At 37.7% G+C, this 13,385-nt stretch overlaps 1 protein-coding gene across 2 annotated transcripts in view; it reads right to left on the bottom strand.

Moving 5' to 3' along the window:
• The window catches only part of HEPH (hephaestin), a 93,259-nt gene that overhangs the window by 45,405 nt on the left and 34,469 nt on the right, over window positions 1–13,385 (bottom strand). For both annotated transcript variants that reach the window (XM_019019758.3, XM_004064292.4), the window contains exons 14-15: window positions 10,686–10,825; window positions 9,765–9,896 (exon numbers count right to left, since the gene is read on the bottom strand). In XM_019019758.3, the coding sequence (XP_018875303.1) occupies window positions 9,765–9,896; window positions 10,686–10,825 (272 nt within the window). The remainder of the gene's footprint in view (window positions 1–9,764; window positions 9,897–10,685; window positions 10,826–13,385) is intronic.

Here is a 13,385-nt window from a genome sequence, read left to right as displayed (position 1 = left end):
ATTTGCTACAGTTCTATTATTTTATGATTATTATAAGTGTACCGGGAATCTAAAAGAAAAACTTGTTTGTATCATGCTATCCTATGCAAGGTATGTAGCCCAGGAAATGACCAACCTGATGTGTGTTATGATCCATCTGAGCCTCCCATGACCACAGTTTTTGAAGTAAGATTAAGGTCTGAGGACTGGTGGGGGCTCATAAATGATATGAGTAATGTGTTAGCCAAAACAAAAGAAAAAGGGGTGCCCAAACAAGTCACCTTGAAGTTTGATGCCTGTGCTGTTATTAATAGTAATAAGTTAAGAATAAGATGTAGTTCTTTTAATTAGGAAAGAGGCTATATGGCAGAAAATAAGTACGTTTGTCATGAGTTAGGACTGTGTGGAAATGAATGTGGATGCTGGTCTTGTGTCATTTAGGCTACTTGGATAAAAAATAAAAAGGATGCTGTCCACCTTCAGAAAAGGAAAAGTGGCCCTTCCTGTACCAGTGGTCAGTGTAACCCCTTAAAGCTAGTAATAACCAACCCCCTTGATCCTTGCTGGAAAAAAGGGGAGTGTGTAGACCTAGGAATCGATGGAGCTGGATTGGATCTTTGAGTAAATATCGTGGTTTGAGGAGAAGTTTATAAATGCTCTCCTGAGCCAGTATTTCAAACCTTCTATGATAAACTGAATGTGCCAGTACCAGAAATTCCAGGAAAAACAAGAAATTTGTTTTTGCAATTAGCTGAGCATGTAGCCCAGTCTCTCAATGTCACTTCATGTTATGTATGTAGAGGAACTGTAATGGGAGATCAATGGCCATAGGAAGCCCAATAATTAGTACCTACAGACCCACTTCCTGATGAATTCCTGGCTCAAAAGAATCACCCTGATAACTTCTGGGTCCTAAAAGCCTCAATCATTAGACAATACTGTATAGCAAGAGTCGGGAAGGACTTCACCTTTCCTGTGAGAAGACTCAGCTGCCTTGGGCAAAAACTGTATAATAATACTACAAAAACAGCCACCTAGTGGAGTTCAAACCACACTAAGAAAAACCCATTTAGTAAATTCCCAAAGTTGCAAACTCTGTGAACCCACCCAGAGTCCCACTGGGACTGGACAGCCCCCACTGGATTATACTGGATTTGTGGGCATAGAGCTTACACCAAAATACCCGACCAGTGGGCAGGTAGTTGTGTTATTGGCACTATTAAACCATCTTTCTTCCTACTGCCTATAAAGACAGGTGAACTCCTGGGCTTCCCTGTCTGTGCTTCCCACAAAAAGAGAAGCATAGCTATAGAAAATTAAAAAGATGATACATGGCCCCCTGAGAGAATCATACAATACTATGGTCCTGGTACTTAGGCACAAGACAGCTCGTGGGGATACCCGACCCCCATTTACATGCTCAACTGAATCATACGGTTACAAGCTGTCTTAGAAATAATCACTAATAAGACCAGCAGAGCCTTGACTATTCTGGCCTGGCAAGAAACTCAGATGAGAAATGCTATCTATCAAAATAGATTGGCTCTCGACTACTTGCTAGCAACTGAAGGAGGGGTCTGTAGAAAATTTAACCTTACTAATTGCTGTCTACACATAGACGATCAAAGGCAAGTAGTTGAAGACATAGTTAGAAATATGACAAAACTGGCACATGTGCCCATGCAAGTGTGGCATGGATTTGATCCTGGGGCCATGTCTGGAAAGTGGTTCCCAGTACTAAAAAGATTTAAAACTCTTATAATAGGAGTTATAATAGTAATAGAAACCTGCTTACTGCTTCCTTGCTACCTGTACTTCTTCAAATGATAAAAAGCTTCATCGCTACCTACCGAAGTGAAGTATTTTAGTTCACCAAAATACTTCGGCACAAGTGTACTATATGAATCACTATCGATCTGTCTTGCAAGAAGACATAGGTAGTGAGAATGAAAGTGAGAACTCCCACTATTGAGTGAGATTCTCAAAGTGCGGGAATAAGGGATGAGACCACCCCTCATATTGTCTTATGCCCAACTTCTGCCTCCAAAGAGGAAGTAAAAACTAAAAGGCAGAAATGAAATCCACAAACAGACAGCCTGGTGCCACACCCTAAGACTGGTAGTTAAAGATTGACCCCTGACCTAATCAGTTATGTTATCTATAGATTACAGACATTGTATAGAAAAGCACTGTAAAAATCCCTGTCCTGTTCTGTTCCATTCTAATTACCGGTGCATGCAGCCCCCAGTCATGTACCCCCTGCTTGCTCAATCGATCACGACCCTCTCATGTGGACCCCCTTAAAGTTGTGAGCCCTTAAAAGGGACAGGAATTGCTCACTCAGGGAGCTCGGTTGTTGGAAACATGAGTCTTGCTGAAGCTCTCAGTCGAATAAAGCCCTTCCTTCTTTAACTCAGTGTCTAAAGGGTTTTGTCTGTAGCTTGTCCTGCTACATTTGCACCACTATTGTATCCCAGAGGTTTCGATAGGTTGTGCCACTATTATTGCTCATGTCAAAAGGTTTTTTAAATTTCTATCTTGATGTCGTTGTTGATTCAATGATCATTCAAGAGCAGGTTATTTAATATCTAGGTATTTGAGTGGTTCTAAGGGTTCCTTTTGGAGTTGATTTCCCATTTTATTCCACTGTGGTCAGAGAGAGTACTTTATATAATTTCAGTTTTCTTAAATTTTTTGAGACTTGTTTTGTCTATCTTGGACTTTGTCTATCATATAGTCTATCTTGGAGAACATTCTATGTGCTGATGAATAGAATGCATATTCTGCAGTTGTTGGTAAAATGTTCTGTAAATATCTGTTAAGTCCAATTGTTCTAGGTATAGTTTAAGTCCATTGTTCCTTTGTTGACTTTCTGTCTTGATGACCTATCATAGTGCTGTCAGTGGAATATTAAAGTCCCCCACTATTATTGTGTTGCTGTCTATCTCATTTCTTAGGTCTTGTTTTATAAATTTGGAAGCTCCAGTGTTAGGTGCATATATATTTAAGATTGTTATATTTTCCTGTTGGATTAGTCCTTTTATTATTATATAATGTCTGTTCCTCTTTGCCTTTTTTAACTGCTGTTGCTTTAAAGTTTGTTTTGTCTGATATAAGAATAGCTACTCCTGCTCACTTTTGGTGTCCCTTTGCATGGAATATCTTTTCCCCCCTTTTACCTAAAGTTTATGTGAGTCCTTATGTATCAGGTGAGTCTCTTGAAGACAGTAGATACTTGGTTGGTGAATTCGTATCTATTCTGCTATTCCGTATCTTTTAAATGGAGCATTTAGGCCATTTACATTAAATGATAGTAGTGAGATGTAAGGTATTGTTCTATTCATTGTGCTATTTGTTGCCTGAATACCTTGGCTTTTTTAATTGTTGCTGTTTTATAGATCCTGTGAGGTTTATGCTTTAAGGAAGTTCTATTTTGGTGTAGTTTGAGGATTGGTTTCAAGTTTTAGAGTTCCTTTTAGCAGTTCTTGTAGTGCTGACTTGGTAGTGGCAAATTCTTTTCAGCATTTCTTTGTCTGAAAAACACAGTATTTCCTTCATTTACGAAGCTTAGTTTTGCTGGTTAAAAAATTCTTGGCTGATAATTGTTTAGTTTGAGGAGGCTGATGATAGGACCCAAAACCCTTCTACTTTGTAGGGTTTCTGCTGAGAAATCTTCTGTTAATCTGATAGGTTTTCCTTTATATGTTACCTGGTGCTTTTGCCTCCCAACATTTTATAATTCTTTCCTTAGTTTTGACTTTAGATAACCTGATAGCTATGTACCTAGGCAACGATCTGTTTGATAGGAATTTCCCAAGTGTTCTTTGAGCTTCCTGTTTTGGGATGTCTAGATCTCTAGCAAGGCCAGGGAAATGTTCCTCTATTATTCCCTCAAATATGTTTTCCAAACTTTTAGATTTCTCTTCTTCCTCCCGAACACCAATTATTCTTAGGTTTGGTCATTTAACATAATCCCAAACTTCTTGGAGGCTTTTCTTTAAAATTATTTTTTCTTTGTCTTTGTTGGATTAATTTAAAAGCCTTGTCTTTGAACTCTGAAGCTATTCTACTTCTTCAATTTTACTGCTGTGACTTTTCAGTGCATTTTGTCATACTGTAACTATGTACTTATGCTGTCTATTTCACTGGATATTTTTTCATTTATATCCTGTATCATGTTTTTAATTTCTTTCAGTTGTTATTCACCTTTCTCTGGTGCCTCCTTGATTAGCTTAATAGTCTACCTTCTGATTTTTTCTTCTGACAATTCAGAGATTTTTATCTTGATTTGGATCCATTGCTGGTAAGGTAGTTTGATCTTTGGGGATTGTTAAATAATTTGTTTTGTCATATTACCAGAATTGGTGTTCCGGTTCCTTCTTATTTGGGTAGACTATGTTAGAGGGAAGATCTGGGACTCAGCGGCTGCTGTTCAAATTATTTTGTCCCACAGGGTGCTCCCTGGATGTGGTGCTCTCCCCTTTCCCTAGGGAGAAACTGCAGTGATTGTTACTTCTCTTCTGGATCCAGCCACCCAGCAGAGCTACTGGGCTCCAGACTGGCAATGGGGAGTCTCTGCAAAGAATCTTGTGATATAATCCATCTTCATGTCTCTCAGCCATGGATATCAGCACCTGCTCCAGTGGAGGTAGCAGGGGAGTGAACTGGACTATGTAAGAGTCCTTGGTTGTATTTTTATTAAGTGCATTGGTTTTGTGTTGTTTGGCCTCCAATCAGGGGGTGGTGCTTTCAAGAACACATCAGCTGCAGGTGTATAGGGAGGATACATGCTTCTCATAGGGTCACCTTTGGATAAGTGTTCAGTTTTGTCAGGTTGTACGCAGGGTCATAGAGCCTCTAAGAGATTGTGTTCGTTGTCTTTGGCTACCAGGAGTGCAGAATTAGGTGTGCCTGAACTCAGACTCTCCTTGGGCAGGGCTTGCTGTGGCTGCTTTGGGGGATGCAAGTGTGGTTCCCAGGCCAATGGAGTTATGTTCCTAGGGGGATTATGGCTGCCTCTGCTGCATCACACAGGTCACCAGGGAAGTGAAAGAAAGATGACAGCCCACAGCCGAAAGGCTGGTCTCAATTGCACCATGCCTCCCCAACAGCACTGAGTTTATTTCCAGGTAGTTGGTGAGCAGGGCTGAGAACTTTCCCCAGGCTACAAGCCTCCCAACTGAGAAAGCAAGACAACTCATAGTCCCTTGGCTGTCCCATGGAGCTTGCAGTGGCAATGCACCTCCTTCAAAGGGTCTGTGGATTCTCTCAGTGGTATGTTTCTGCTGTAGTTCCTGGAGCAAAAGTTCATGATATGGATCTTCACATGCTGCTCTGTCCATCCCAGTGGGAGCTGCAAGTTAGTCTTCCTATCCACCATTTTCTCCTCCACCCCGAAAATGGTTTTAAAATTATTCTTCTACTGAAGGTTTTAGGTCAGTTATCTTGATTAAAATTTTAAATAAATTTTTGTTCATTTGGAAATTTAAATAAATTTCCAAAAAGAAATCATAGCAAACAGAGAGAAACTTTACATGCATTCTCTTGAGATTGGGAGAAAGTTGAAGATGACCACTACCATCACTAGTATTGGTGATCCTGGCAAACATATATGGAAATGGAAAGGAATAAGAGATAGAAAAATAAAACTCTCAATATTTCTGGAATCAACAAACTAGTAAAACTAATAAGGGAGTTCAAGAAGACTACTAGATACAGGTTCAACTTACACAAATGAATAGCATTTCTCTACATTATAAATAATCTATTAGAAATATAATTTAAAAGTAGTAAGAAAAACTAAGAAGCATTAATGGATTAGCTTAACCCAGCATATGTACAACCTTTATGACAACATTTTTACAAAACTATAAAGTCATAGAAGACCATCTGAATAAATGGAAATCCATTCCAACAAATAATATAAAGATGTAAATTCTCTCCAAATTAATCTATAAATTTAATGCAATGTCAATCAAAATTTTAGCTGTATTTGAGAAACTTGAAACTTACTCTAAAATCTATATGGAAAAATAACATACATCTAAGTAAATCCTCAATAAAAGAGGTTTGTTCTTCAAATAGTAAGACAAATTTCAAACCCATAATAATAAAAATAATATGATATTGTTGCAAGAACTGAATTGACAAATATAACAGAATAGATTGGAGACTGATTAATATATTTACAGAAACTAAACATGAATGGTGGCAAAGCAACTCAAAGGGGGGAAAGTTGAATGGTTTAGAAGATGTTATTAAGAAAATTTTCTTTCTATATAAAGAAAAATTAAAAATGGATCTATAGCTAATAGCATATAAAAATGTAAACTCTGGTCTGATTACAGATTTGAATGTGAAAAAAGAAACTTATAAAGTTAACAGAAGATAATGCAGCAGAACGTCTTTGTGACCAAGGGTTGGGAAGGACTTGATAAACAAAATTTCAAAAGCACAAACTATGAGGCCAAAATTCCATCGATTTGATCACATCACATCAAGGATTTCTGTTCAACAAATGATATCACAAACAAAGTTAACAAGTGGATGACAAATCGGGAAAAGATATCTGCCATGTTTAAAACCTAGAAGTGATTAATGACTAAAATATAGCAACTACCGAAAATAAAAAAGAATATCTAGAAACCCCAATTCACCAGCTAATTGTCTTAACCAACAAAATATATCCAGAATTAGAAAACTTCTCACCCTTTCTACTTTATCAGGCTGGTCCAAGCTGCCATCATCTCTTACCTGAATTAATCCAGCCATCTTGGTCACTATTTACTGTATAACTCATTCCTTGAGTGATCTCATCCATATTATCACTTTAAATATCATCTACATGCTGATGACTCTCAAATTTCATTAAATTAAGATAGCTAGATCTACAGCACAGACCCTGTACTAATTCACATATCCAGTTTACCCAGTTGCAGGCATAGGTCAACTTACCACATGGAAGGGGGCAGTGCAATAGGGAGTGCTGTGATAAAAGAAACTGTAATCCTGCCCACTGGTAAGACATTTCCAGCAAACATTTTAGGTTCCGACTAATCAAATTAACATCTTTCTTATCTGAAGCTGATGGAGTTCTAGAAGGCAGATGTGTGCAGTTAGTAATAGACTAGTACTATCTGTATTCCCATTGCTATTGACAAAGGCAGAAGCTTGGGTCTGCTTCAGGAATGTTTGTTTTGTCCTATTGATTTTTATTTACAGTATCATGTCACTTTAATTATTGTATCTTCATCTTTATAATATGCTATACTATTGGCTTATGCTACTGTGATTTCATTAGTATTTTTTTTAATGTTTTGGCTCTTCTTGCCCAGGTATTCTTTATTTTTCCAAATGAACTTTGCATACAACAATTTCATTGCAGTACAAAAATATATCCAATTGTAGTTATACAAAACAATAAAATACCTAGGAATAATAAAAATACATAGTAAAAATTTTAACCAAAGAGGTGAAAGAGCTCTACAATAAAAATTACAAACACTCATCATTTTTTTGTGGCTGCATAGTATACCATGGTGTACATGTGCCACATTTTCTTAATCCAGTCTATCATTGTTGGACATTTGGGTTGGTTCCAAGTCTTTGCTATTGTGAATAGTGCCGCAATAAACATGTCCTTTGTAGGGACATGGATGAAATTGGAAATCATCATTCTCAGTAAACTATCACAAGAACAAAAAACCAAACACCGCATATTCTCACTCATAGGTGGGAACTGAACAATGAGAACACATGGACACAGGAAGGGGAACATAACACTCTGGGGACTGTTGTGGGGTGGGGGGAGGGGGGAGGGATAGCATTGGGAGATAGACCTAATGCTAGATGATGAGTTAGTGGGTACAGCACACCAGCATGTCACATGTATACACAGGTAACTAACCTGCACATTGTGCACATGTACCCTAAAACTTAAAGTATAATAATTAAAATAAATAAATAAATAAATAAATAAAATAAATTTTAAATAAACTACAAACACTGATGAAAGAAATTGAAGAGGATAAAAACAAATGAAAAAAATCAAAAGAATTAATATCATTAAAATGACCATATTGTCCAAAGCAATCTGCAGAATCAATGCAATTCCTCTCAAAATATCAATGTCATTCTTCACAAAACTTTTTAAAAATTTGAAAATTTATATGACACCAAAAAAGAGCCCAAATAGCCAAAGCAATCCTGAGCCATAAACAAACAAATAAATAAATAAACCACTGGAGGCATTACATTACCTGACTTCAAAATATATTAAAAGGCTATGGTAATCAAAACAGCATGGTATAAAAATAGACACATAGACCAATGGAACAGGATAGAAAATCCAAAAATATTGCCACATATTTACAGTCAACTGATCTTTGACAAAACTGACAAAAACTTACATTGGAGAAAGAACATCCTCTTTAATAAATAGTGCTGAGAAAACTGCACAGCCCCGTGCAGAAGAATAAAACTGGACCTATATCTCTCACCATATACAAAATTATCTCACGATGGACATGTGAAGCTATAAAAATACTAGAAGAAAACTGGAGGGAAACTCTCCTGAACATTGGTTGAGGCAAAGAATTTATGACCTCAAAAGTACAGTTAATAAAACCAAAAATAGGCACATGGGACTATATTTAACTAAATAGCTATTGCACAGCAAAGGAAATAATCAACAGAGTGAAAAGACAACCTGTTGAATGGGAAAAAAAAATTACAAAGTACTCATTTGACAGGAGACTAATACTAGAATACCAAGAAACTCAAGCAAGTTAAGAGGAAAAAAAAAACACACATTAAAAAGTGGGTAAAGGACATGAATAGACATTTCTCAAAATAAGACATACAAATGGCCAACAGGTATATGAAAAAATGCTCAACATTACTAATTATCAGGGAAATGCACATTAAAACCACAATGACAGATCATATTACCCTAGTCAGAATGGCTATTACTAAAAAGAAAAAAAAATAATAATAATGACAGATGCTGGCAAGGATGCAGAGAAAAGGGAACTCTTACACACTATTGGTGGAAATGTAAACTAGTGGAGCCAGTATAAAACATGGTATGAAAATTTCTAAAAAAACTAAAAAATTACTATTCAATCCAGCAATGTCACTACTAGGTATTTACCCAAATGAAAACAAAACAATATATCAATGGAATACCTGCACTTATATATTTCTTGTAGCACTATTCACAATAATAAAGATATGAAATCAACCTGTGTTCATCAAGGGATGAATAGATAAAGAAAATGTGGTATATATACACAATGGAATACTATTCAGCCATAAAAAAGAATGAAATCATATAATCTGCAGCAACATGGATGGAAATGGAGGTCATTATCTTAAGTAAAATAAACCAGACACAAAAAGACAAATATTGCATTTTCTCACTTATATGTAGGAGCTAAAAAATTTGATCATATGGAAGTGAAGAGTGGAAAGGTAGATAACAGAGACTGGGAAGGGTGGTGAGTGTGAAAGAAAGGGAAAGATGAAGAAAACTGATTTAAAGGGTACAAATATGCAGTAAAATGGAATGAATTCAATGTTTGATAGCAGATTAAGATTAATCAAGTGATCCACTTGAGGTTATCAGTGGATCCTAACCTCAAGTGATCAGCCTCTCAAAATGCTGGGATTACAGGAATGAGCTACCACACCAGTCTGAAGTACATTAATTTTTTAAGGAAAAATCCAGAAGCCTGAAGCAGAGGTGATGCATGTCCTTTGTTCTTTCACTAAGTGTCCCCACTCACCAGGCTCAGCAGCCAGTGGCCAGCCAGTAGTAGATTCTAGCACTCCATGAGCATGCACAGAGTAGGGGCGGCTGGCATTATTCTTGAATACCACAGTCAGGATATCACCAACTTCACCTTTGATAAGTGGACCTAATGTAAACAAAAATAATTAAATAAATAAAGTTTCATTAGTGCAGGAGCACAGGGAGCATTAAAGAAAGGGACATACATGAGCACTTCATAGAATTAGGGGTTTACCCTGACAAAACATCCTTCTAAGACCTAGAAGGCATGGCTGGCTCCATTTTAAGATTCAGAAGTCCTTAAACTGTTACTACTACCCACAGGATGAAGGTACTTCAATGACAAGATTATACTTCCAATTACCTCCACTTTTCCCACCCCTATCCTCTATCTATAACAGACCAAGGGTCTAAAGAATCAAGGTGCTGTGGAATCATTGATGATAAGGAGTGATAAGTTTGGCAGACAATATAGAATTGAGAGGATCTCTTCAGGAGTCAGTGGGTCCCTTCTGTACCATAACTAGAATAAGGGGGAAAACACCTAAAGCAATAATTAAACAGCGGTACAATGAAAAAACTGATTCCTTGTGTATATATATAGTTTTTTCACTTTTTGATGTTCCTAAGTTATTCTGCCCCTAGCATTTATTACAACTTACCATCCTCAGAGACTCATACCTTGAAGATATAGAAAACCCAGTAAAATCTGGTTCATGTTGCAGCAGAATTCATGATTTCCTTCCTCCCCCTTCACTGTTTATTGTCATGGTTGTTTCATAAAATATTCCATAATTCCAGTATATCATATGAAAACATTGAGAATGGGGAATAGTGAGGCCATCCTGGTATAACATAGCTTCCCTAGGTGGAGTTCAGGCTGCTAAACACTAGGAGGGAAGTAGAATTCCCTTACCCAAGATTCCCAAGTGTTCTTCTGGTCCAGTCCTTGGCCGAGGGATCCTGAATGTACCATCAGTGTATTCCCTGAATACAGCTTTCTTGTACCTGGAACCCAGGAGCCCATCCTTGTTGCTCAGGAAAATGTAACCGTAACTAGAGGAATCCAAAGAGTACTATCAGCACCTGGCCATCAACCCCTCATTTTCATTTGAATATTTATGGGGAAGCTAAGTCAGAACCAGCTTCATGTCACAGACAGAAAAAAAAAGGGGGACCTATTTCCTTTTTTTCTTTTTTTAAAATTTATTTATTATTATCATTTTTTTAGACGGAGTTTTGCTCTTGTTGCCCAGGCTGGAGTGCAATGGCATGATCTCAGCTCACCACAACCTCCACCTTCCGAGTTCAAGCGATTATCCTGCCTCAGCCTCCAGAGTAGCTGGGATTACAGGCATGCGCCACCACGCCCGGCTAATTTTTGTATTTTTTAGTAGAGACGGGGTTTCTCCATGTTGGTCAGGCTGGTTTTGAACTCCTGACCTCAGATGATTCACCCACCTTGGCCTCCCAAAGTGCTGGGATTACAGGCCTGAGCCACCACACCTGGCCCCTATTTCTTCTAATGTCAGACTTCTTACCACATTGACTGCATAACCACAATTAAAGATGGCAGGTATGCCATACACAGTAGCTCACGCCTGTAATCTCGGCACTATGGGATGCTAAGGCCGGTAGATTGCTTAAGCTCAGGAGTTTGAGACCAGCCTGCCCAACATTGCAAAACCCCATCTCTACTAAAAATTAAAAAAAAAAAAAATCAGCTGGGTGTAGTGGCTTGTGCCTGTAATCCCAGCTACTTGGGTGGCTGAGGCACAGGAATCACTTGAACCTGGGAGGCAGAGGTTGCTGTGAGCCAAGATCATGCCACTGCACTCTAGCCTGGGCAACAGAGTGAGGCTTTGTCAAAAAAAAAAAAAAAAAAAAAAAAAAAAGGATGGCAGGTTTCCTTGTTTGCCATCATCCAAATACAAATTTGGTATATAATTCATACTATAAGAGCACTGGGCTAAGAATCAGAAGCCACAGGCTTTAGCTCCAGCCCTAATGATGTCTTGATGAAATTAGTTTTACAAAAGGCAAGGTACAAGGTGGCAGGAAAGTATTAACTACTGCTGCAACCAGAGGGCAAAGGATGGTGAGACATAGGGAGGGAATGAAATCTTACAGATTTTCTCCTTATAGGATTCTGTCTAGTTTACAAACAGATTTATCATTTGATATTTCTAATAGGCCTATGGGGTAGGTAGGTGCCAGAGGTGCAATCAATTGCACAGAGATGACAGGACTTATTCTACAAGTGACATTGTTAGCCAGAAAGTGAGCCAGGATTTAGATTCAAGTCTGCTGCTCCTTCCCTCCCTCATTTTCTAGTCCTGTCCTTTCATCTTATACTGCATCATTTTCAAGATGAGTATACCCAGGCTCAGAGAGGGGAAGTCACTTTTTAAAATTTCCAAAAACTAAAACAATTCAGCAAGCAAAAAACAAATCACTCCATTAAAAATGGGCAATAAATGGGTGTGGCAGCGTCCAACTGTAGTCCCAGCTACTTGGGAGGCTGAGGCAGGAGAATTGCTTGAACCTGGGAGGTGGTGGTTGCAGTGAGCCAAGATCACACCACTGCACTCCAGCCTGGGTGACAGACTGAGACTCTGTCTCAAAAAAAAAAAGCATGAAAAATAGATCATTCTATCAAAAAGACACATGCATTCATATGTTCATCACAGCACTATTCACAATAGCAAAGACATAGAATCAACCTAGGTGCCCATCAGTGGTGGACTGGATAAAGAAAATGTGGTATGTATAAACAATGGAATTCTATGCAGACTTGAAAAAGAATGAAATTATGTCCTTTTCAGCAACATGGATGTACCTGGAGGCCATTAATTTCTCAGCAAATGAATGCAGGAACAGAAAACAAAAAAGTTCTCACTTATAAGTGGTAGCTATGCATTGTGTACATATGGACATAAAGATGGCAACAATAGAAATTGGGGTGGAGGGCAAGGGTTGAAAAACTATTGGGTACTATGCTTACTACCTATGTGATGGGATCTGTACCCCAAACCTCAGCATCACATAATATACCTATGTAACAAACCTGCACATGTACCCCCATACCTAAAATAAAAGTTGAAATTAATTAAAAGAAAGATTTAACAAGAAACACTGGGGATTACTAAAGGGGGAGGAGGGATGGGGAAAACGGTTGAAAAACTAACTATTGGATACTATGCTCACTACCTGGATGACAGGATCATTCATATTCTAAAACGTAGCATCGCACAATATACCCATGTAAGAAACCTGCACATGTACTGCCTGAATCTATAATAAAAGTCCAAATTATTAAAAAAACCGTTCTCACTTAGGCCCTACCTGAATGCTAGCAACTAATAATATATTTTTAAAAAACTGATGTAAATATCTCTTTTCCTTTTTCTTTTTTTTAAATTATAAGATCTTGTTAGATGTATCTCACTGGGTTCTGATCAGAAACAAGTGAGAGGAACTAAATAAATAACTGATTTCTACATAAAGTCAAATTTTATTCTCAGTAGTTGCTGATAATTCAATTGTGGCTTAAATTAGTGTTTTCAAAGTCAGTATCAATTAGTAATATATTTTCCTTTTAGCATGTATATAGACA

This window comes from Gorilla gorilla, chromosome X, assembly GCF_029281585.2.
Source record: "Gorilla gorilla gorilla isolate KB3781 chromosome X, NHGRI_mGorGor1-v2.1_pri, whole genome shotgun sequence".
NCBI classification, from domain to species: Eukaryota; Metazoa; Chordata; class Mammalia; order Primates; family Hominidae; genus Gorilla; species Gorilla gorilla.
The sequence above is the reverse complement of the archived record's forward strand: the minus strand, read 5'-3'. Positions and strand labels throughout refer to the sequence as shown.